The sequence below is a fragment of the Cupressus sempervirens genome, chromosome 3 (assembly GCF_028749045.1).
Source record: "Cupressus sempervirens isolate cs-2001-9-10 chromosome 3, ASM2874904v1, whole genome shotgun sequence".
Lineage (NCBI taxonomy): Eukaryota > Viridiplantae > Streptophyta > Pinopsida > Cupressales > Cupressaceae > Cupressus > Cupressus sempervirens.
Genome location: NC_143120.1, coordinates 737,179,158 through 737,201,549, shown reverse-complemented (window position 1 = coordinate 737,201,549; position 22,392 = coordinate 737,179,158). Strand labels below are relative to the sequence as shown.

Here is a 22,392-nt window from a genome sequence, read left to right as displayed (position 1 = left end):
CTCAAAATCAAGAAACAGAATGAGAATCAAAGTTGCAATAAAGAAAAAATCCAGGAATCCTCTTGCACAAGAGGCGTTAACAAAGACAATTGTAGTAAACAAATTAATTTCAAGTATGATGCAAAAGGTCGAACTGGAGCACTGAAACCTACTAGCATTTTTTTCCTTTATGAAAAAAGAACACAGAACTAATGCAATCACAGTAAGAGTATTATCCTTACATGACCCTACAGGGGAAAGGTGTTAAAGTTTACCAAACCTTTAATGCAAATACTTGAACTGCGTTAAATAATCAATTGGAAGGATAGTTGCACATAGACCTATAAGACCTCTTGCGGAGATCCAAATCTTGCTCAACTATACAAGACGACAATAATTGGATTCATCAAAACGACTAAAGAACATTTTTCTTGAAATGAAAAAGCACTCTTACCTAAGATAATATTCTTAATTTAATTTTACTTTATAGTTAATCGCCAAAATTGGCTATAGTCTTACATTTGTGTGGCCAAAGACGAATATGAAACAGGCCAGTTGCTGTCAAAGCTGTAACACAATACCCCATAACAGGTACGACTTGAAACCCCAGCCCAAACATCTAAAAAGGAAAACAAATGTAAAAGTGGAAAGGTTACTCAGGATTTAATAAAACACAGTACATTACTTCTTTGCTGCAAATTTTGAATGAGTTTGTTTCAGATGCTGAGACAGAGTAAATGGCGTAGCGATGTCGATGTACTTCGATGTGTAAACTTCCGTCCACAGTAGGCAAATGCGTTTCTGGTCCACTTGAGGAAGGCTCTCAACCACGCTAAGCACTGCTCTATCCAGAAACCCAAAGTTATCTGGTCTACTTGAGGAATTATATTTGACTATGTTTACCATGATGGGCAGCCATGTCGTGAGAAAAGAAAGTCGAGAAGCTCTCGATATTATTATCTTTCCATCTGTCGTGGCCTTCATAAACCACATTATAATGTCGAACAAAAGTTCACAAATATAATAATAATTTGTATTTACAAATTTCAAAAACTCTGCATCTTCACAAAATGCTCTGAATGAAGCTTCGAGTATTCCCCTATTACAGTGCTGAATAAGATTAAAAAGTAACCTTATCTCCTCAACCTCACGAGAATCTATGGATGCTTGAAACTCTTGCAAAAGCACACGCTCGCATACGTCCAGCACATCTCTAGATGTATTTCTATCTAACATACTTGTTAAATCTTTCTGCGCAATTTCTCGATTTTTTGATAAAGAGGAGTTGTTTCTTTTAAGAAGACCCACCATTTGTTGGATACTCTTCTCCACAAAATTGATATCATCATCGTCTTCGTCCTCCTGATGAAGCCTGGCAGCCAAATCTGGTGAAATTTTGAGTTTCAGTCCATCAGAAGAAAGCACTTTCCGAATCTGGGGCTCCTCCTCAGCACTCCAACGAACAGCTTCCAAATAGTCCATGCATTTGTTGATGCACTCATCACCGGACATTTCAGAAGCAATTGTGAGAATCCCCAGGCATTCCTCAATATTGGGGAAGTCCACAGGCTCGCCATACATGATTTCAATGCATTTTAAATAGTGATCAAAGCTATGAGATGTAGTTACCCGTAGTTCGGCTGCTATATTTACCGATGACCAGCGGTTGGAAAACTTGCCTTCAAAACCCTTCAATCTTTTGAGGATCTGAGAATGGAGATAAACTGGATTTTTGCCGTACTTTTTGTCACCTGGGCCTGTCAAGAACAGCTTCACATCAGCAGAGCTCTGTGCTCCGAATTGAAGCCGAGTTTCTGCCATGGCACAGATGGATGGATGCAGATGCAGACGAAACCTTTCTGTGTATAAGTCGAGCGGGCGCAGCAATGCCTTACTCAAAGCTAGCTCTAATAGTTTTGTAACGGAGAAAGTTGTCTGTTCCAATTGAGTCTACAGCACTTCCCTGTCATGTCCAACTTTTAAATGGCAGATTCCCTTGACATTAGTGGGGAGAGAGCGAGATGGACCACGTACGAGAACATCTCGTTCTTCTCGCCCCCCTTTCCTTCTCATCATTCCACCCCCAGCCCCGAATTTCCGGTTTGGAGGAGCCAAAATGACCCTCGGCTAAATAGAAGAAAATATGGAAAATATGCAACCCAGTTGACCATTTTTATAATCTATTAACTAGCTTAAAAGTTAGAGAACCGCTACTCTATAAGTTTTAAATTAATTCATAAATTAGAAAAATGGTCAAATACATTGCTAAACCTTTAATGCTTTAATTTGGATGGAGTGTACATCAATCACATGGTGCCCTCTTCTTTTAAAAAGGAGATTCCTTTTTCAAGGCAGGCACTCAAGTGGTCTTAATTGTTTCCTAACATCAAAATAAAATACCCTCTCAAATTCTGATATTAATTTTATTAAGTTGGTTTTGTTTCTAGACACTTTTCCATTTCTAGAGAGGAAAAGGAAATAAACTAGTAATTGCACTTGTTTGTGCAATGGGTGCAACATTTTTGTATTTGCACTGGTTGAAATTTGTGTCCATCCATGTCACACACTCCTTGGATCATGACATACCATCCCTTCCTTTCGTTGTCCCATCTATCATGTTCCGTAATTTACAAGTTTTCTGCCAAAAGGTTAATAAATATATTTAAAACACGTGACGAAATTTGATTTAACAATTTTTTTTCAGTTTTTAAAAAGTGAAATGGTAATTGCACACTGCAAATTAGTAAATATTTCACTTATAATTATTTCGTTGATTTAATTAAAAATTATAGATAAAAGAAACTAATTTGTATATTGATAATTTGAAAAGAATTTTAGTGAATTAGAATATAGATAAATTATCAAATACATATTAACAAATTATCAGAGAAATAATAGTTAGTTATATATTTCTATTTGTTTAAAAAATTAGAGCAAAATATACAAATTTTAATCCAAAATTTTATTTTAAGTATTTCATTTTGTTGCAAGATGATATATTTTTTCCTCGAATTTTCAAATTACATTTTGTTTTGCATACTTTAAAATTTTGAAGTATTAGCATAAAATTTTGAAATTTTGAAAAAATACGATAATTATTTATTTATTTTAGAATATTTCAAAAAATATTCACTTTGTCCAGTAGGGAAATGCGAGGAGTCAATTTATTATATGATAATTCAATATCTATTTTAATAATCTTGAAAAATATAATCATATCTTTTTTATGTGATAATTTGTTAACATGTATTTAATAATTTGTCAATATTTAAAATCAATAAAACTCTTTCAAAAATATAAATGTCAAATTAATTTCTCTCTTTATCTGTAGATATTTTAATTAAATCAATAAAATAATTAGTGAAACTCACTAAATAAGCATATATTAAACTTCAAGGAGATAACTAGAATAAAATTTAGATTAAGATTTTATATATATTTTAATACACATTGTACGTTAAAAATTAATTTAATTTTGTTATATACTACATAATTTTGTTATATAATTTTAAATAGTTTGATTTTGTATGTATGTCATTAAATTTAAAATTTAAAATTATGTATTCAATAATTTTATCTATTATTTAAATATTTTAATTTTTTGTTGTATGCTAATAATATAGTAATAACTTTTACTTATGTAGTGATTAATTTTTTCTACTTCAACAAATGAATTTTAATTTTAAATTTTGATTTTTCTAATGTTTGTATGTAAGATTTTTTATTCTTATCATGGCTACTAGATTAATCTTCCTACTTAAATGCTTTTGTTTTTATTTTTATTTTTTTATTTTTTAATGTTTACTTTAATTTGATAAATCAAAAATTATTTTTAATTAAAAAAAGTATATTAAAAAAAAATATTTAAAATATTTATTAATTTATAAATGTTAATAAAAAAACTCATTAAATTATATTATATATTTTCATTAGAACTTCTATTAAATTTTTAAATTTTTAATCTTAATCTATTATAATTTCTATAGATGATAGTAAAATGGAAATACTATTAATAGACAAAATAGTATTATTTTATAATATTTGAAGTACAAATATTATTATTAGTTTTAACAAGATTTTGTTACTTCTTTAAAAAATTGAATATTATTTTTTATTTTTCAAAATTTATTGTTTAATAATTTTTTTCTCTATATTCAATAACAATATAATATTAAAAAGAAAAAAATAACTAATTATTATTTATGTGATAATTTGTTAATATGTATTTGATAATTTATCTATATTCTAATTTAATAAAATTCTTTCAAAATTATAAATATACAAATTAATTTCTCTGTTTATCTATAATTTTAAATTAGATCAATGAAATAATTATAAGTGAAACTCATAAAATATTTTAATTAATTTTTGTGAAAAAAAATCTTATAGGAAAAACCACCACATAAATTTTATAGTTACCAGATTCACTAAATAGACACATATTAAACTTTAAAAAACTTATTTTTTCACCAAGTCTTAAGTTTGTACTTGACTAGATTAATACTAATTTGTAGTGTGAAATTAACGTTTCACTTTTTTAAAACTTTTTAAAAAATCATATTTCATCACTTGTAGCCTCAACATTGTTTAAATATATTTATTAACCTTTTGGAATAGGGTGTAAATTAACTTTGTTGAAAACTAACATGATAGATGGGACAACAAAAAGAAAGGATGGTATGGCATGATTCAACAAGTATGTGAGATGGATGAACACGAATTTCAACTGGTGCAAATATGTTGCATCGTAGTCGGTGCCTACCAAAGAGGTATGTAATTTTCCTTTTTCTTTTTGGTATACATTTGTGTAATATGATGAATACTAAACTGTCACTAAACTTTATTATTTATCTAACAAGGGGCTCAATGATGAATGATGTCTTTAAATATCCATCTATTTACATAGATCCAAACATGATTCGAACATAACCTTTGAATACAAGACATAAGTATGAATTGTTATCAATAGTCTTGTGTTTGCAATAAGAATTGAGTGAGAGAGGGTAGATATAGGAAAAAGAGACGAACAAATGGAAAGGAGAAGAGGGAAAGAGAGGATTAAGTTGATAGAGGTAGAGGTAAAGAAGGAGAAGCATAGAAACATTTATTTATTTTTTATTTGTTTACCAGTCATTATACAAAAGTATTTTGAACACAAGAATTTATTTAATTATAATTTCTTTATAATTAAATGCATGCTTCATTATAAGGTTCTCACGCATGTGTACCAACATATCTCCAATAGAAATTAGGGACATATACCTTGTTCTAAAGCTCTCATTTTTTACAGAGATCTAGAGTATTGGCAACAAATATGTTGACAACCTTCTCCAATTGAAATTAGGGACGCAGACCTTGTTTTAAAGCTCCCATTTTTTATAGAGACCTAGAGTATGCCCAAAAAATGTGTTGACAATCTATTTGATGTGTAAGGGGACAACAAAGATACATACATGAGAAAATGGTTGAAAATGTTTAAAATTGAAATCGAATTTATAGCGGATGAGAACAGTGAAGAGATATAATGAATGGAGTGGACTTAGGGGGCCACACTAGCAACCAAAGTGATCAATGGTTAATCCCAAGCTTTCTTTGTTGCCTTTCCTTTTTTCAAAATTTTATAATAGAGGTAGATGATCTATTTGACAAAATAATGACATTTTTAAAAGGAAGGAGATTTTTACATAGATGCATGTAAAAACAGTTGTTAAATTATTTTAAAAAATTCATAACCAATTTCTTAAATTTTTTATTTTTTTTATACATATCCAAACAACTGCAATTATCTCTAACAATATTCCCCATTTCAAAACCCCCATTTCCCACAACCTTGGAGGATGCTAGAATTTGGTGAGAAGTTTGTAAAGCCTCAACACAAAAAATTTGTTAGTATCCGATAATCTAGACTACCATCAAGAGACATATATTTGAGACATTTGTCTCAAAATTCAGGGGCTTGCAATAATTGAACTCTACCTAAAAATTCTTGGAGGCAGACTAGCAAAAGTTCACACCCCTTTTCTATGTTTCCATATTTTGCATAGGTTTACAAGGGTAGTTGCAACTAAAACATCTGAGAAGAGTCCTCTTTCTCTCATGTTGCCATGGATGTCAAAATCCCTGTTCGAATGCTCCCATATTGGCCTAGGCACGGAGGTATCTGGCAAATATTGTTAAAGTTGGATTTATACCAAATAACTATAGACAATTGAGTTTTACAAATCATTTCCAAATTTATATATGTGCAACAATTAGCCGATTGGAATGATTTGTGTAACTGATTGAAAGGAAAAGACGAAGTATTATGGTTAATTTTAGGATTATAATAAGATTACATTTTTAATTTAACATAATGTTTAATTAGGGTTAGAATTAAGTTTGAGGTTAGGTTTCAAGTTGGATAAGATTGGAGTAAGGATTACGATTCAAATATATCTTAAATTTTTAATATCATTTGAGATTTGGGCCATGGTACAAAATTTTTCTTAAAATTAATTATATGGTGTAGGATTATGGTTAACTTGTTTAAATTTTAAATAGATTAAGACTCAGTTTGATTTTATGTAAGTATTAGAGTTAGTTTCAAAGTTTAATTTATTGGAGAAGATTTTAGATGGTATTGAAAACTCAATTTTTTTAGGGTAAGGGTTCAATTTCTACTTATGATTTAATATAGCTTAATGTTAGGTTAATGGTTAATTTATTAAGATAGATGGATTTATATTTTTAATAGGTGAATACAATTTTTAATCTATGCACAAAATTGAATTGAGTTAGGATTCACATTATGTTTAAGGTTTATGCCATAGTTAAGGTCATATTGTAGTTACACTATGATTAAAGTTTAGATTAGGGTTTAGCCTAGAGTTAAGGGTCTAGGAAAATGATTAAGGTTAGAATTGAGATTATGATTATAGTTAGGACTTGGATTATGGTTATAGTTAGGATTTACATAATGGATAGTTGTAAGAGTTATAAGAAAATAATGACATTATTATAATATAGGTAAATAGATTCTTATATTATGTATTATGCTAGCATTACAATAAAAATATTAATTTTAAATGAATAAACAATTGTTATAATTATGAAAATAAAAAAGATAGAAATTAATTTACATATATGAAAAATATTTCTTAATTTTAAATCTTTTTTATGTAAAAAAAATTAAATCATAAAACTAAAATCTATATATATATATATATATATATATATATATATATATATATATATATATATATATATATATATATATATATATATATATATATATATATATATATATATATATATATATATATATATATATATATATATATATATTGCATCATTTCATTTTTATCTTAATAGTTAATAAATTAAAAAATAGAAATAAAGTTTTTAAAAAAAATTTTATAATATATATTTTAATTTTTCTTCATCTTTCCATATCATTTTAAATTTAAAATTATAAAAAATTCAATTTCTAATTTTTCAAAATGAATCAACATAAATTAAAAACTTTAAAACTAAAATCTAGACTTCAATGTAAAATTTCTATTTTTTTCTTAAAATTTGAGAAGTATTTTTACTTTATTTTATGTTTTTGCATTATTTCAAATTGTAATTAATATGAAAATAATATTTCTATATTTTTACTATAAAGAGCATTGTAGATGGTAGAAATTAATCTACATATATCACAAATTTTTCTAAATTTTAAATCATTTTTATGTAAAAACAAATAAATGATATGATTAAACTATAAATTTAAAACTAAAATAGTACAAAGAAAAAATTTCTATATCTATTGAAGATGTTTAAATTACCCTTTTTTTTTAATAATTTTATTTTTATCTTAATAATTACTAAAAATAAAAGAATACAAATAAATATGTGCAAAACATATGTTTTAATTTTTCTTATTGAATGTAAATCATTTCAAATTTTAAAATTATATAAAATTCTATTTTCAATTTTCTAAAATGTATCAACCTAAATTTAAATCCAAAAAACTAAAAATCTAGACTTAATGTAAACTTTCTATATTTTTTTAAAAATGTAAGTATATCCATTCTATTTTATATTTTTGCATGCATATCATTTCAAATTGTAATTGATATGAAAATACTCTTTCTATATCTTTCCTATAAACAATATTTTTATCAAAAAAAAAAATCTAGATACAAATGCAATCTTTTTATTTTATTTTTCAAAAATTTGTATTCTATTTTATTTTTTCATTTCAAATTCTAATTTAAGATTATTTAAATTTTTAATTTTGAGACAGAGCAATAAGTAGTTTAATCATGAATCTAAAATAAAAATTTACATATAAATTGATTATTATTATTTTTAACATTTATAGAAAGCATGAATCATTATCAACATATGCGATAATAAAAATAATGCAATTTCAAGATCTTTTCATAAACAACATAGATTTACAAACACATGACGTTTGAAGAGAGATAGATAAAATTGAAAATCAAGTCTAGCCTATCAAAAATGATTTGAGCATGAAATTGAAACAAACCTAGAATTGCATGAAATTGAGGAAAATTTAAACTAATATGATTTAGTTTCATTTACACTTCTTTGTTGCCTTGCATGTATTACCATTACCTTTTGTTTCCTCAACTTCTCTATAATCTATATCCATGTATTTTGTAACCACTCACTATGTAAATTTATTATTACATTAAACTTGACAAGCAATTCAAACCAGTATATAAACTTGTGACATTATAGTTCCTACATATATGAGCAAAAATAATGGGCATGCACAAAAAGAGAAAATAGCAAAATTGGTGAAAGAAAAAAAATCTAATAGAGCCTTCACAATGTCAGAAATGGGAGAGAAACATAGGTTAATTAGTAAATCATATAAGTTAAATAGAGGAAAAAATAAAAACTTATGCAGAATAAAAAAAACTAGAAACTCATAAGATTGACAATGCTAAAGGAATCTTAAATTTTTTTAAATGAGTTTTTTTCACATTATGGAAAATCATAAAACCTAGAAGTCGTACAACATTTCTGTCAAATTTGGGAGCAGAACTCCCACAATAATCCTATTGGCTTAAATATTGTTCTTCTTACCACCATCCCCATTAACTGGCGTGAATTGTCTTGAAGCATTTGAAGTCATATGAGCTTGCCCAAAATTATTAGATGTGTGATTTATTTATTTATAGTTAGTAGCATTAAATGTGCATTGTTTGTCAACTGAATTTTATTTATTAAATTTTTGTCATTACTTGTCTTATTAATAAATACAATAAAATTGATTAAAGATCACTTAGAAAATTTGCAAGTAAATTTTTTCATATTATTGTATTAAATTATTTTAGGGTATGTGCAGAATCATGGTGTGCCAAAAAGCGGCGATGTGAAAAACATGTAGTTTTGAAATGCCCAAAAGCATTTCAAAATGCTCTTTGACTTTTTTCCCACCCATTTTGGTACCAAACCAAAAATGTAATACCTTGCCTAATTGGTTATCCGATTTGAGAACGGGTATCTGATTTGGGAATGAGTATCCAATTTGAGAACGGGTACCTGATTTATGTTCCCAAATTATGACACCAAATTCAAATGTAAAGGGAGTGGGGACAAATTTTTAAGATAAATATTGATTTTTATTTACTAAACTCAGAGTGGGGACTAATTTGTAAGTTATATCAAGTCCTAGTATAATATAGTTATAGCATAATTGGGGGGGGGGGGACCAATTATTATATATAGTTACTAAAATTTATTATATAGTATTAAATAATTATTTTATATATAGTTATTACTTATTATATATAAAAATATTGTTTATTATATAATTATTTTATATGTAGTTATTACTTATTATATATTATTATATAATTATATATCATATATATTATTATTATATATTATATATTACTAACCTAAGTTAATAAACTATATGATGATGTATGTTCCTAGGGGCCCCCCTAGGACATACATGTGTTCCAATGAGTCCAAATGGGTCATGGGATACCCTAATTATATATCATATATGCTATTATTATATATTATATATATTAGTAACCTAAGTTAATAAACTATATGATGATATATGTTCCTATGGGTCTCACTAGGGACATGTACATGTGTTCCAATGAGTCCAAATGGGTCATGGGATACCTTATGACCCATTTTGACCTAGTATACAACAACATATCTTCTTAAGGGTCAAAGGATGCCTAGGGATATTTATCTTGTGTTTCAATGGGTAGAAAGGGGTTATGGAGTATCCTATGGCCTCTTTCAACCTAATACATAATAACATATGTTCCTAGGGGTCCTGAGACCCTTATAGACATATGTGTTATGTTCCAATGGGTCGAAAGGGTTCATAGAGTATCCTATGAACCTTTCAACCCATTACATGACAACATATGTTCCTAGGGGTCCTATGACCCCTAGGAACATATGTTGTCATGTAATGGGCCGAAAGGGGTCATAGGGTATCTGATGACCTCTTTTGACCCATTGTAACACAACATGGATGTCCCTGGGGTATTAGGACCCCTAGGAACATATGTTATCATATAATGGGTCAAAATTTAACCCATTGGAGCAAAACACACGTGATGATAAGGGTCTAGGACTCTTAGCAACACATGTTCTCATGTAATGTGTCAAAAGGGGTCATAGAATGCCCTATGACCCCTTTCTACCCATTAGAATATAAGAGGTATGTCCCTAGGGGTCATAGGATATCCTATTACCCCTTTCTATCCATTGGAATACAACATATATGTTTGTAGGGGCCCTAGGATCCCTAGGAACATAAGTTGTCATGTATTTGATTGAAATGAGTCATAAGTTATCCTATGACCACTTTCAACCCATTTCAACACAACATGCTTGTCCCTAGAGGTCTTTGGACCCACAAAAACATATTTTGTCATGTAAAGGGTTGAAAGGGGTCATAGGATATCATTTAACCCAATTCAACCTATTAGAACACAACATGTATGTCCCTAGGGGTCCTACAAACCCTATAAATGTATTTTTTCATGTAATAGGTTGAAATGTGTCATGGCATGTCCTATGACCCCTTTTTACACATTATAACACATCATGTATGTCCCTAGGGGTCCTAGGTCCCCTAGGAACATACATCATGTGTTTGAATGGGCCAAAAGGGGTCATAGGGGTCATAGGGTTCCCTATGACCCCTTTTGACCTATTAAATGATAACATATGTTGATAGAGGTCCTAGAATCCTTAGCAAAATATATCATGTGTTCAAATGAGTTGAAAGGGGTCATAGAGTACCCCATGACCCCTTTCAATACATTAATGACAATATATGTTCTTATGGGTCTTAGGACCCTAGAGACATAAATCATGTGTTTAAATGGGTTGAAAGGGGTCATAGGTTATTTTGACCCATTAAATGATAACATATGTTCTTAAGGGTCGTAGGACCACTAGGAAAATTGTTGGTGTAAATAAGTATTTACTATTTACACTTTACTTAAGTTTACTTAGGTTAATGCATTAGCATATTAGTTGTCATGTAGGCACCTAGGAGTTTGCATATTCACATGAGTTGTCATGTAGACAACAAAGTAGTTTGTACTCCAATCGAGCACATGAACATTATCTACTACATCTCTTTATGAGATACACCATTGCATTCTTATCCTCTCATTGTTGCACGTAGATTTATGCACAATGGAGGATTATTCACTCCTTGTGGACATGTTCTTAGTTGGTGTGCTTAACTCTTTTCTGACTACTAGTCATATCAGTTGCCTTTATATAGAAGGCGCTTCTATAATGTATTTATCCAAACATCTGATATCCAATTATCTGATTAATCCAATCATCTGATAACCATTCTCATTTTATCATCATTTGTCTCTCTTGTCCTATCTACTGAGCTTCTTGATCTTGGCGTTGAATTATTGTCTTAGGAAAATTCTTACATGGTATCAGAGCTATACCAAATTCTTACACAAATATATCATGTATTCAAATGAGTCAAAAGGGTTCATACATTACCCTATGGCCCCTTTCGACATATCTCATGACAACATATGCCTTTTGAGGTCTTAAGACCCATAGAGACATAATATAATCATTTATATGGGTCAAAAGGAGTCATGGTATAACCTATGACCCCTTTCGACACATTTCATTACAAAATATGTCTCTGGAGACCCTAGGACACCAAAGGACATATTATAATCGTTTACATGAGTCAAAAGGGGTCATAGGACAACCTATGACCCTTTTCAACACATTTCATTACAACATATGTCTCTAAGGGTCCTAGGACCCCTAGGGACATATTATAATCATTTATATAGGTCGAAAGGAGTCATAGGATAACCTTATGACCCCTTTTGACACGTTTCATGACAACATATGTCCCTAGGGGTCCTAGTACTCCAAGGAACATATTATAATCATTTATATGGGTTGAAAGGGGTTATGGGATAACAAATGGCCCCTTTCGACACATTTCATTACGACATATGTCACTAGGGGTCCTAGGACCCCTATGGACATATTATAATTATTTATATGGAACAAAGGGGGTCATAGGATAAACTATGACCCCTTTCTACACATTTCATTACAACATATGTCTCTAGGGGTAATCATTTATATGGGTCAAAAGGGGCCATAGGATGACCTATGACAACTTTCAACACATTTCATTACAACATATGTCTCTAGGGGTCGTAGGACCCCTAGGGACATATTATAATTATTTATATGGATTGAAAAAGATCATACGATAACCTATGACCCCTTTCAACACATTTGATTACAACATATGTCTCCAGGGGTCCTAGGACCCGTAGGGACATATTATAATTATTTATATAGGTCGAAAGGGGTCATAGGATAACCTATGAAACCTTTCAACACATTTCATTACAACATGCCTCTAGCAGTCCTAAGACCCCTAGGGATATATTATAATTGTCTATATGGGTTGAAAGGGGTCATAGGTTAACCTAGGACCCCTTTTGACACATTTCATTACAACATATGTCTCTAAGGATCCTAAGACCCCTAGGGACATATTATAATCATTTACATGGGTAGAAAGGGGCCATAGGATGACCTATGACCCCTTTTGACACATTTCATTACAACATATGTCCCTGTGGTCCTAAGACCCCTAGGGACATATCATAATTGTTTATATGGGTCAAAAATGATCATAGCATAACCTACAACCCCTTTTGACACATTTCATGACAACATATGTCTCTAGGGGTCCTAGGACCCCTAGGACCCCTAGGGACATATCATAATTTTTTATATGGGTCAAAAATGGTCATAGCATAGCCTACGACCCCTTTCGACACATTTCATGACAACATATGTCTCTAGGGGTCCTAGGACCCCTAGGGACATATTATAATTGTTTATATGGGTGGAAAGGAGTCATAGGATAACCTATGACCCCTTTCGACACATTTCATGACAACATATGTTTCTAGGGGTCCCAGGACCCCTAGGGACATATTAGAATCATTCATATGGGTCGAAAGGGGTCATAGGATAACTTATGACCCTTTTCAACACATTTCATTAAAATGTATGTCTCTAGGGGTCCCAGGACCCCTAGAGACATATTATAATCATTTATATGGGTTGAAAGGGGTCATAAGATAACCTATGACCCCTTCGACACATTTCATTACAACATATTTCTCTAGGGGTCCTAGGACCCCTAGAGACATATTATAAGTGTTTATATGGGTCGAAAGATGTCATAGGATAACCTATGACCACTTTCAACATGTTTCATTACAACATATGTCTTTAGGGGTCTTATGACCCCTAGGGACATATTATAATTATTTATATGGGTCGAAAGGGGTCATAGGATAACCTATGACCCCTTTAGACACATGTCTTTAGGGGTCCTAGGACCCCTAGGGACATATTATAATTGTTTATATGGGTCGAAAGGGGTCATAGGATAATGTATGACCCCTTTCGACACATTTCATTACAACATATGTCTCTAGGGGTCCTAGGACCCCTAGAAACATATTATAATTGTTTATATCGGTTGAAAGGGGTCATAAGATGACGTATGACACCTTTCAACCAATTTCATGACAACACCTCTCCAGGGGTCCTAGGACCCCTACGGACATATTACAATTGTGTTTATGGGTTGAAAACGGTCATTGGATAACCTATGACCCCTTTCGACACATTTCATGACAACATATGTCTTCATGAGTCCTAGGACCCCTAGGGACATATTATAATCATTTATATGGGTCGAAAGAGGTCATAGGATAACCTATGACCCCTTTCGATAGATTTCATGACAACATATGTCACTAAGGGTTTTAGGACCCCTAGGGACATATTATAATTGTTTATAAGGGTCAAAAGGGTTCATAGGATAACCTGTGACCCCTTTCAACATGTTTCATTGCAACATATGTCTCTAGGGTTCCCAAGACCCCTAGGGACATATTAGGATCATTTATATGAGTTGAAAGGGGTCATAGGATAACATGTGACTCCTTTCGATACATTTCATTACAACATATGCCTCTAAGGTTCCTAGGACCCCTAGAGACATATTATAATTGTTTATATGGGTCAAAAAGGGTCATAGGATAACCTATGACCCCTTTCAACACGTTTCATTACAATATATGTCTCTAGGGTTCCTAGGACCCCTAGAGACATATTATAATTATTTATATGGGTCGAAAGGGGTCATAGGATAACCTATGACCCCTTTCAAAATATTTCATTACAACATATATCGCTAGGGGTCATAGGACCACTAGGGACACATTATAATCATTTATGTGGGTTGAAAGGGTCGTTGGCTTCCCTGTCATCAGGTCACCAACTTCCTTAACCTTCCGGCACTGGGCAGGCGTCAGCCCCCATACAGCGTCTTACAACTTTGCGGAGACCTGTGTTTTTGGTAAACAGTCGCCCGGGCCTGGTCACTGCGACCTCCTTTGAGGAGGCACTCCTTCTCCCAAAGTTAAAGGGATATTTTTGCGGTGTAGAATTGGAATACAGATCAAATTGAGATAGAGATAAAGTGAAATTAGCCTATTGGATGTATGCTAGTCCTGCTCATATTGGAACCCTACGAGTAGCTAGTTCTTTCAAAAATGTGCATGCCATTATGCACGCTCCTCTAGGAGATGATTATTTCAATGTCATGCGTTCTATGTTAGAACGTGAAAGAGATTTTACTGCCGCAACTGCTAGCATAGTAGATCGTCACGTACTAGCACGTGGATCTCAGATTCCATTAGCTTTTTCAGTCTAAGTGACAAGAAGATCGATCAGAAAAAAGAAAAAAAAACACAGGATCACGCTCTGTAGGATTTGAACCTATGACATCAGGTTTTGGAGACCTGCGTTCTACCGAACTGAACTAAGAGCGCTTTTTCTTCTTTTTTTTTTTTCTTGAAAGAAAAGATTATTTCGATGTTTCATTGAATTAAATAACTATCACTCGACTTTTTACTTTTTTTATGGAAGATTTAGCATAAAAAAGGGTAGGGATGACAGGATTTGAACCTGCGACATTTTGTACCCAAAACAAACACGCTACCAAGCTGCGCTACATCCCTTTTAATCGTGAGTATTTTTTATTCAATATTTTCATTACAACATATGTCTCTAGGGGTCCTAAGACCCCTAGGGGCATATTTTAATCATTGATATGGTTTGAAATGGGTAATAAGATAAGTTATGACCCCTTTGAACACATTTCATTACAATATATGTCTCTAAGGGTCCGAGGACCCCTAGGGACATATTATAATCGTTTATATGGGTCGAAAGGGGTCATAGGATATCCTATGACCCCTTTTGGCACATTTCATTACAACATATGTATCTAGGGTTCCTAGGACCCTTAGGGACATATTATAATCGTTTATATGGTTCGAAAGAGGTCAGAGGATAATCTATGACCCTTTTCAACATATTTCATTACAACATATGTCATTAGGGGTCCTAGGACCCCTAGGGAAATATTATAATCATTTATATGGGTTGAAAGGGATCATAGGATAACCTATTGTCCCTTTCAACACATTTCATTACAACATATGTTTCTAGGGGTCATAGGACCCTAGGGACATATTATAATCATTTATATGGGTCGAAAGGGGTCATAGGATAATGTATGATCCTTTTCGACATATTTTATTACAACATATGTCTCTAGGGGTCATAGGACCCCTAGGGACATATTATAATCATTTCTAAAGTTTGAAAGGGGTCATAGTATAACCTATGACCCCTTTTGACACATTTCATGATAACTAATGTCTCTAGGGGTCATAGAAACTCTAGGGACATATTATAATAGTTTATGTTGGAATTGCAAATGAGAAACATAATTGTTTATGCACATTTGAGAAGGGGGTGAATCAGAAGTTCAAACCTCAACTTAGGTTATTCATTAAATGCATGTAATATATGAACTGAAAATAAAATGTAAATCACATACATCTAAATCATGTAAGCATATAATCAAACACACACACACTTAACACCAGATATGATTAATGAAAAACCCTTCAAATGAGAAGGTAGAATTGGGGTGGGGATGACACCCACAAATCTTTACTCCTGCAGCTATGAAGTGTAGCCAATGAAGGTTACAAAAGTTTGATCATGAATCATGATCTACCCTATGAAAGTCTTTCCCTATTAAAGGCTTATAAAGATTGTTAAGTCCCACCTTGTTAGAGGATTCCAACACCCTATTAGAAGTGTGCCTAGTTAAAGGACTTTAAAACATCCACTTGGAATGTCACCCTATTAAAGGATTTACAACCTATTAGGACTACTCTGCCTAAGAGATTTAACTAAAATCATTTGTTAGGATGTTTCAGCATAGATCTTGTGATTGGCTCTAGTTGCCTGATTAAAGATCAAATCCATATAATTCCCTTGTTGATGCTCTTTGATATGATATAACAATTGTTGTATCCTTCTGTTCTTTGTTCTCCTCCAACTGATTCTGCAATTCACTCTCATTTCTAGGCCACCTTGTGTTAGATTGTGGTGATTGATCAGGAAAGTACTGTACATACTGCATAAATTTTTTTTTTGGAAGTAGCCGACATGGTAGCCGACATATTATGGCCGACATATGGCCGACATGTTATAACCCTAAAGCGGTTTAATACTTGTATAAAAAGGGCTTAGGGTTGGGTATTTTTTATGTGTGGTGATACGAAATTGGTTCTTGCGGCGGTATTGAGCTGTAAGGGATTACGGATTGTAATCAGGTTGTAATCATTGGATTGTAATAAGATCGGACTTGCTGTTTGGTGGACATAGCCCAGGGATTGGGTGAACCACATTAAATCTTGGTGCCTTGTGTTCATTTCTGTGTGTTCTATTATTTTTTTTATTGGTTATATTTGCATGTAGTTTTTATTTCTGTCTGTGGTTTATCCTAACAAGTGGTATCAGAGCCTAGTTGTTTCTCAGTTATCCTCTGCAGGAAAGTCTCACGGTTAAGTGGGAGTCTCACGGTTGAGTGAGAGCAATGGCAGATGATGGTAAGCTGAGGGTTGATAGGTTTAATGGGCAGAACTTCCAGTTATGGAAGATGCAAATGGAAGACTATTTATATCAGAAGGATTTATGGAAGCCGTTGGAAGGAAAAGCCAAGAATCAGGAAACTATGTCAGAGGCTGAATGGGATCTTTTGGACAGAAAGGCACTTGGAAGCATTCGATTATGCTTGGCACCATCGGTGGCATTTAATATTACAAAAGCAAAGACGACAGAAGATTTGATGAAAACCCTAGCGACACTGTATGAAAAGCCCTCTGCTTCAAATAAGGCATTTCTCATGAAGCGTTTATTTAATATGAAAATGGCAAAAGGTGGATCTATTGCAGATCATTTAAATGAGTTTAATACTATTACTAGTTAATTATCTTCTGTGGGTATCAATTTTGATGAAGAAATTAGGGCTCTCTTGATTTTGTGTTCTTTGCCTGAAAGCTGGAATGGCTTGGTAATGGCGGTGAGTAATTCTATTCCTGGATCAAGTACCCTAAAATATGATGATGTGATCAGTGTTATTTTAAGTGAGGAAACTCGTAGAAAATCCTCAGGTGGATCTACATCAGGAAGTGCTTTAAATGCACAAAGCAAGGGCAGAACGACTGAAAGAGGAAGTAACTCTGGAAATCGTGGGAAATCAAGAGGAAAGTCAAAGGGGAGGAGGTCTCAATCGAGAGGACCAAATGATTGTTGGTACTGTGGGAAACCAGGGCACAAAAAGAAAGATTGCTGGACTCGAAAGAAAAATGAAGGAGATAAATCAGATGGAGACAAAGAGGCAAATGTGGTAAGTAATAAATCCGAAGAGGATGCTTTGCTTCTGTCTTTAGAGAGTGTTGATGATTCATGGGTTTTAGATTCTGGTGCTTCTTTTCATGCTACACCTCATAGAGGTTATTTCATTGATTATGTCCAAGGGGATTTTGGGCTTGTTTATTTGGGGGATAATGAACCCTGTCAGATTGTTGGAAAGGGAAAAATTAAGATTAAGTTGCAGAATGGGAATCATTGGCTACTACATGAGGTAAGACGTGTTCCAAAGCTGAGTAGGAATTTAATTTCAGCAGGGCAACTCGGTGATGAGGGTTGTGTAATTACTTTTAATGATAAAATTTGGAAGGTTTCAAAAGGTTCCCTTGTAGTAGCAAAAGGTGTGAAAGTAGGCACCTTATATCTTTGTATAGGTCATATTGTTCCTTCTACTTTGATTGTTTCAGAGAAAAATGAATATTCAGGAACAATTACTGCAGTTGAGCAGGGAGAACAAATAGTTGCTGTAGATTCTGATACAGCACTATGGCACAATAGACTTGGGCACGAGTGAGAAAGGTATGAAAGTACTTCATTCAAGGAAAGTTTTACCAGGTCTAAAATGTGTGAATATGGATTTCTGTGAAAGTTGCGTGTATGGAAAACAAAAGAGAGTGAGTTTTGTAAAGACAGGGAAGGAAAACAAAAAGGAGAAATTAGAGCTTGTGCATACAGATGTATGGGGACCGGCTCAAGTATCTTCCCTTGGTGGCTCTCATTATTATGTTACATTTATTGATGAAGCAACTAGAAAAGTATGGGTTTATTTCCTTAGACAGTGGTGAGTATTGCAGTCATGAATTTGAAGATTATTGCTCCACTAATGGTATTCGTAGACAAAAAACTGTTCCAAGGACTCCACAGGAAAATGGAGTGGCTGAACGCATGAACAGGACTATAATGGAGCACGCAAGGAGCATGAGGTTGCATGTTGGGTTGCCCTTACACATGTGGGCGGAGGCTATCAATACTGCAGTATATTTGATTAATAGAGGTCCCTCTACTCCTTTGGGCTGTGGTATTCTAGAGGAAGCATGGACTGGTAAGAAGGTGAGTTATTCTTTTCTCAAGACCTTCAGTTGTGAAGCTTTTGCTCATATAGACTCTAAAAATAGAACCAAGCTAGAAGCGAAATCAAAGAAATGTGTCTTTGTTGGATATGGCATTAATGAATTTGGCTATAGGCTTTGGGATTTTGAAAATCATAAAATTATAAGAAGCCGGAATGTCATATTCAATGAAAAAGTGTTGTACAAAGATCTGTTGCAGCAACATGAGAAGAAAGAAGATGATTATGTAGTGCTGGATGATACTCCAAAAGTTGATGTTCCAGCCATTCCTCATGATGTGCAACAACTGCAACAACAAATACCACACACACCAGTGAATGTTAGACGGTCAACAAGGCCAATTAGACCTCCATAAAGGTTTTCTCCCTCTTTGTATTCTATTTTACTTACTGATGCTGGTGAACCTGAAAGTTATGATGAAGTTGTGCAGGTGGCTACTAAGATTCAGTGGGAGTCTGCAATGAAAGATGAAATGGACTCTTTGCTGAAAAATAAGGCATGGGATTTGTGCAAGTTGCCTGCAGGTAAAAAGGCTTTCCAGAATAAATGGGTTTACAGGTTGAAAGAAGAGGAAGGAGGTAAGAAAAGATTTAAGGCCAGGTTAGTTGTAAAAGGATTTGCACAGAAAAAGGGAATTGATTTTGATGAGATATTTTCTCCTGTTGTTAAAATGACTTCTATTCGTACTATTTTAAGTCTTGTGGCTACTGAAGATTTGCATTTAGAGCAGATGGATGTTAAAACAACCTTTCTTCATGGTGATTTGGATGAAGAAATATATATGGCTCAGCCACAGGGTTTTGAGGTCAAAGGTAAGGAGAACTTAGTGTGCAAATTGAAGAAAAGTTTATATGGCCTGAAGCAAGCACCTCGGCAATGGTATCTGAAATTTGACAGTTTTATGCATGAGCATGGATATAACAGGTGTCATTCAGATTACTGTGTTTATTTTAAGAGGTTGGATGATGATAGCTACATTATTTTATGTCTATATGTTGATGATATGCTTATAGCTGGGTCTAACATGCATCATATTAAGGGGCTAAAATGCCAGTTAGCACATGCATTTGCTATGAAGGATTTGGGGGCAGCAAAACAAATCCTTGGTATGAAGATTTGCAGAGATAGGAAGAACAGAACATTGACGCTATCTCAAGCTGATTATGTTGAGAAGGTGTTGCAACATTTCTCTATGGAGAATGCTAAAGCTGTCAGCACACCTTTACCTGGTCATTTGAAATTGACTAAGGAGATGTGTCCCAAGACACAGGAAGAGGAGGATAAGATGTCCAAGGTACCCTATGCTTCAGCTGTAGGAAGTTTGATGTATGCTATGGTATGCACTAGGCCAGATATTGCACATGCAGTGGGAGTCGTTAGCAAGTATATGAGTCATCCAGGTTTTGAGCATTGGAATGTTGTCAAGTGGATTCTCAGATATTTGAGAGGAACATCCAATAAGTGTTTACACTTTGGGGGCTCTACTACTGATTTACAGGGCTATGTTGACTCAGATTTGGCTGGGGATATTGATACCAGGCGGAGTACTACAGGTTATGTCTTTACTGTTGGTGGGGCAGCCGTGAGCTGGGTTTCTAGGCTACAGAAGATTAATGCTCTCTCCACTACAGAGGCAGAGTATGTTGCTGCTACAGAGGCAGCCAAAGAGATGATATGGCTTCATTTCTTCTTGGAAGAATTGGGACATCCTCAGAAGGATAATTATTTGTTCACAGATAGTCAGAGTGCCATTCATCTTGCTAAGAATTCAGCTCTGCATTCTAAGACCAAACACATACAGTTGCGGTACCATTTCATTCGGTCAGTTTTGGAGGATGGACAGTTAAAGCTGGAGAAGATACACACCAATGAAAATCAAGCAGATATGTTGACAAAGGTTGTCACAAGGGAGAAGTTGAACTCCTCTTCAGCTTCAGTTGGTCTTTTAGACTAAAATGTGAATAAAAGAACAGCAGAGTCCAGGGTGGTTTGATCCAGTGGGAGCCCCATGTGGTAGTTGTATTGCTACAGGATCAGTCTCCAAGTGGGAGATTGTTGTTTAGTGTGGAGCCTGATCAGTCCCCAAGTGGGAGATTGTTAGATTGTGGTGACTGATCAGGAAAGTACTGTACATACTTCATAAATTTTGGAAGTAGCCGACATGGTAGCCAACATGGTAGCCGACATATTATGGCCGACATGTTATAACCCTAAAGCGGTTTAATACTTGTATAAAAAGGGCTTAGGGTTGGGTATTTTTTATGTGTGGTGATACGAAATTGGTTCTTGCGGCAGTATTGAGCTGTAAGGGATTACAGATTGTAATCAGGTTGTAATCATTGGATTGTAATAAGATCGGACTTGTTGTTTGGTGGATGTAGCCCAGGGATTGGGTGAACCACGTTAAATCTCGGTGCCTTGTGTTCATTTCTGTGTGTTCTATTATTTTGGTTATTGTTCTATTCCTTATAAAGAATTTGGTGGCTTAGGGTTAGGTATGAATCTACGACTGAGATTCAACCTTTTTGTTGCTTAACTCTTCCTATTTTTTGATTGGCTATATGTAAATACATAGGGATTCTACAAATAGATTCATCCTTATCTCCAAAAGATCGTAATCTATCCTTAAGTTGGCTAGGAAACAGTTTACATATTTGTTTGTGCGGTTACAAACAAATATGTCAAATTTGTGTTACTCAACACTTGAAGTTACTAATGCTCAGCACATATTGTAATTCTACTTCTGGCTTGGCACCTAAACTACTTGTCATCAACTATTTTATTCATCATTTGAATCACTTGGCATGGCCTATTTTCTCAACACTTGAGTGACTTAGCACATGAGTGACTCGACACTCATTGTAACTCGGCATGGTCTTGTATTTACATATTATACTTGGCATGCATTACTAGTTTGGCATGAACTAAGTAAATGACTTAAGTGTTTTGACACTCAATTGTCAAAACATATATGAGA

General features: G+C 33.4%; 1 protein-coding gene and 2 non-coding genes across 3 annotated transcripts; all 3 read right to left on the bottom strand.

Moving 5' to 3' along the window:
- Positions 1–442: 442 nt before the first annotated feature.
- Positions 443–2,035, bottom strand: LOC149568909 (uncharacterized). Its single transcript, XM_089821760.1, has one exon. The coding sequence runs from the start codon at positions 1,798–1,800 to the stop codon at positions 661–663; it is 1,140 nt and encodes a 379-aa protein (XP_089677886.1). The 5' UTR covers positions 1,801–2,035; the 3' UTR covers positions 443–660.
- A 13,274-nt stretch (positions 2,036–15,309) lies between these two features.
- TRNAW-CCA (transfer RNA tryptophan (anticodon CCA)) lies at positions 15,310–15,383 on the bottom strand. Its single transcript has one exon. It is a non-coding gene; the product is annotated as a tRNA-Trp (tRNA).
- Positions 15,384–15,498: 115 nt separating this feature from the next.
- TRNAP-UGG (transfer RNA proline (anticodon UGG)) lies at positions 15,499–15,572 on the bottom strand. The gene has a single exon. It is a non-coding gene; the product is annotated as a tRNA-Pro (tRNA).
- Between the last annotated feature and the right edge of the window lie 6,820 nt (positions 15,573–22,392).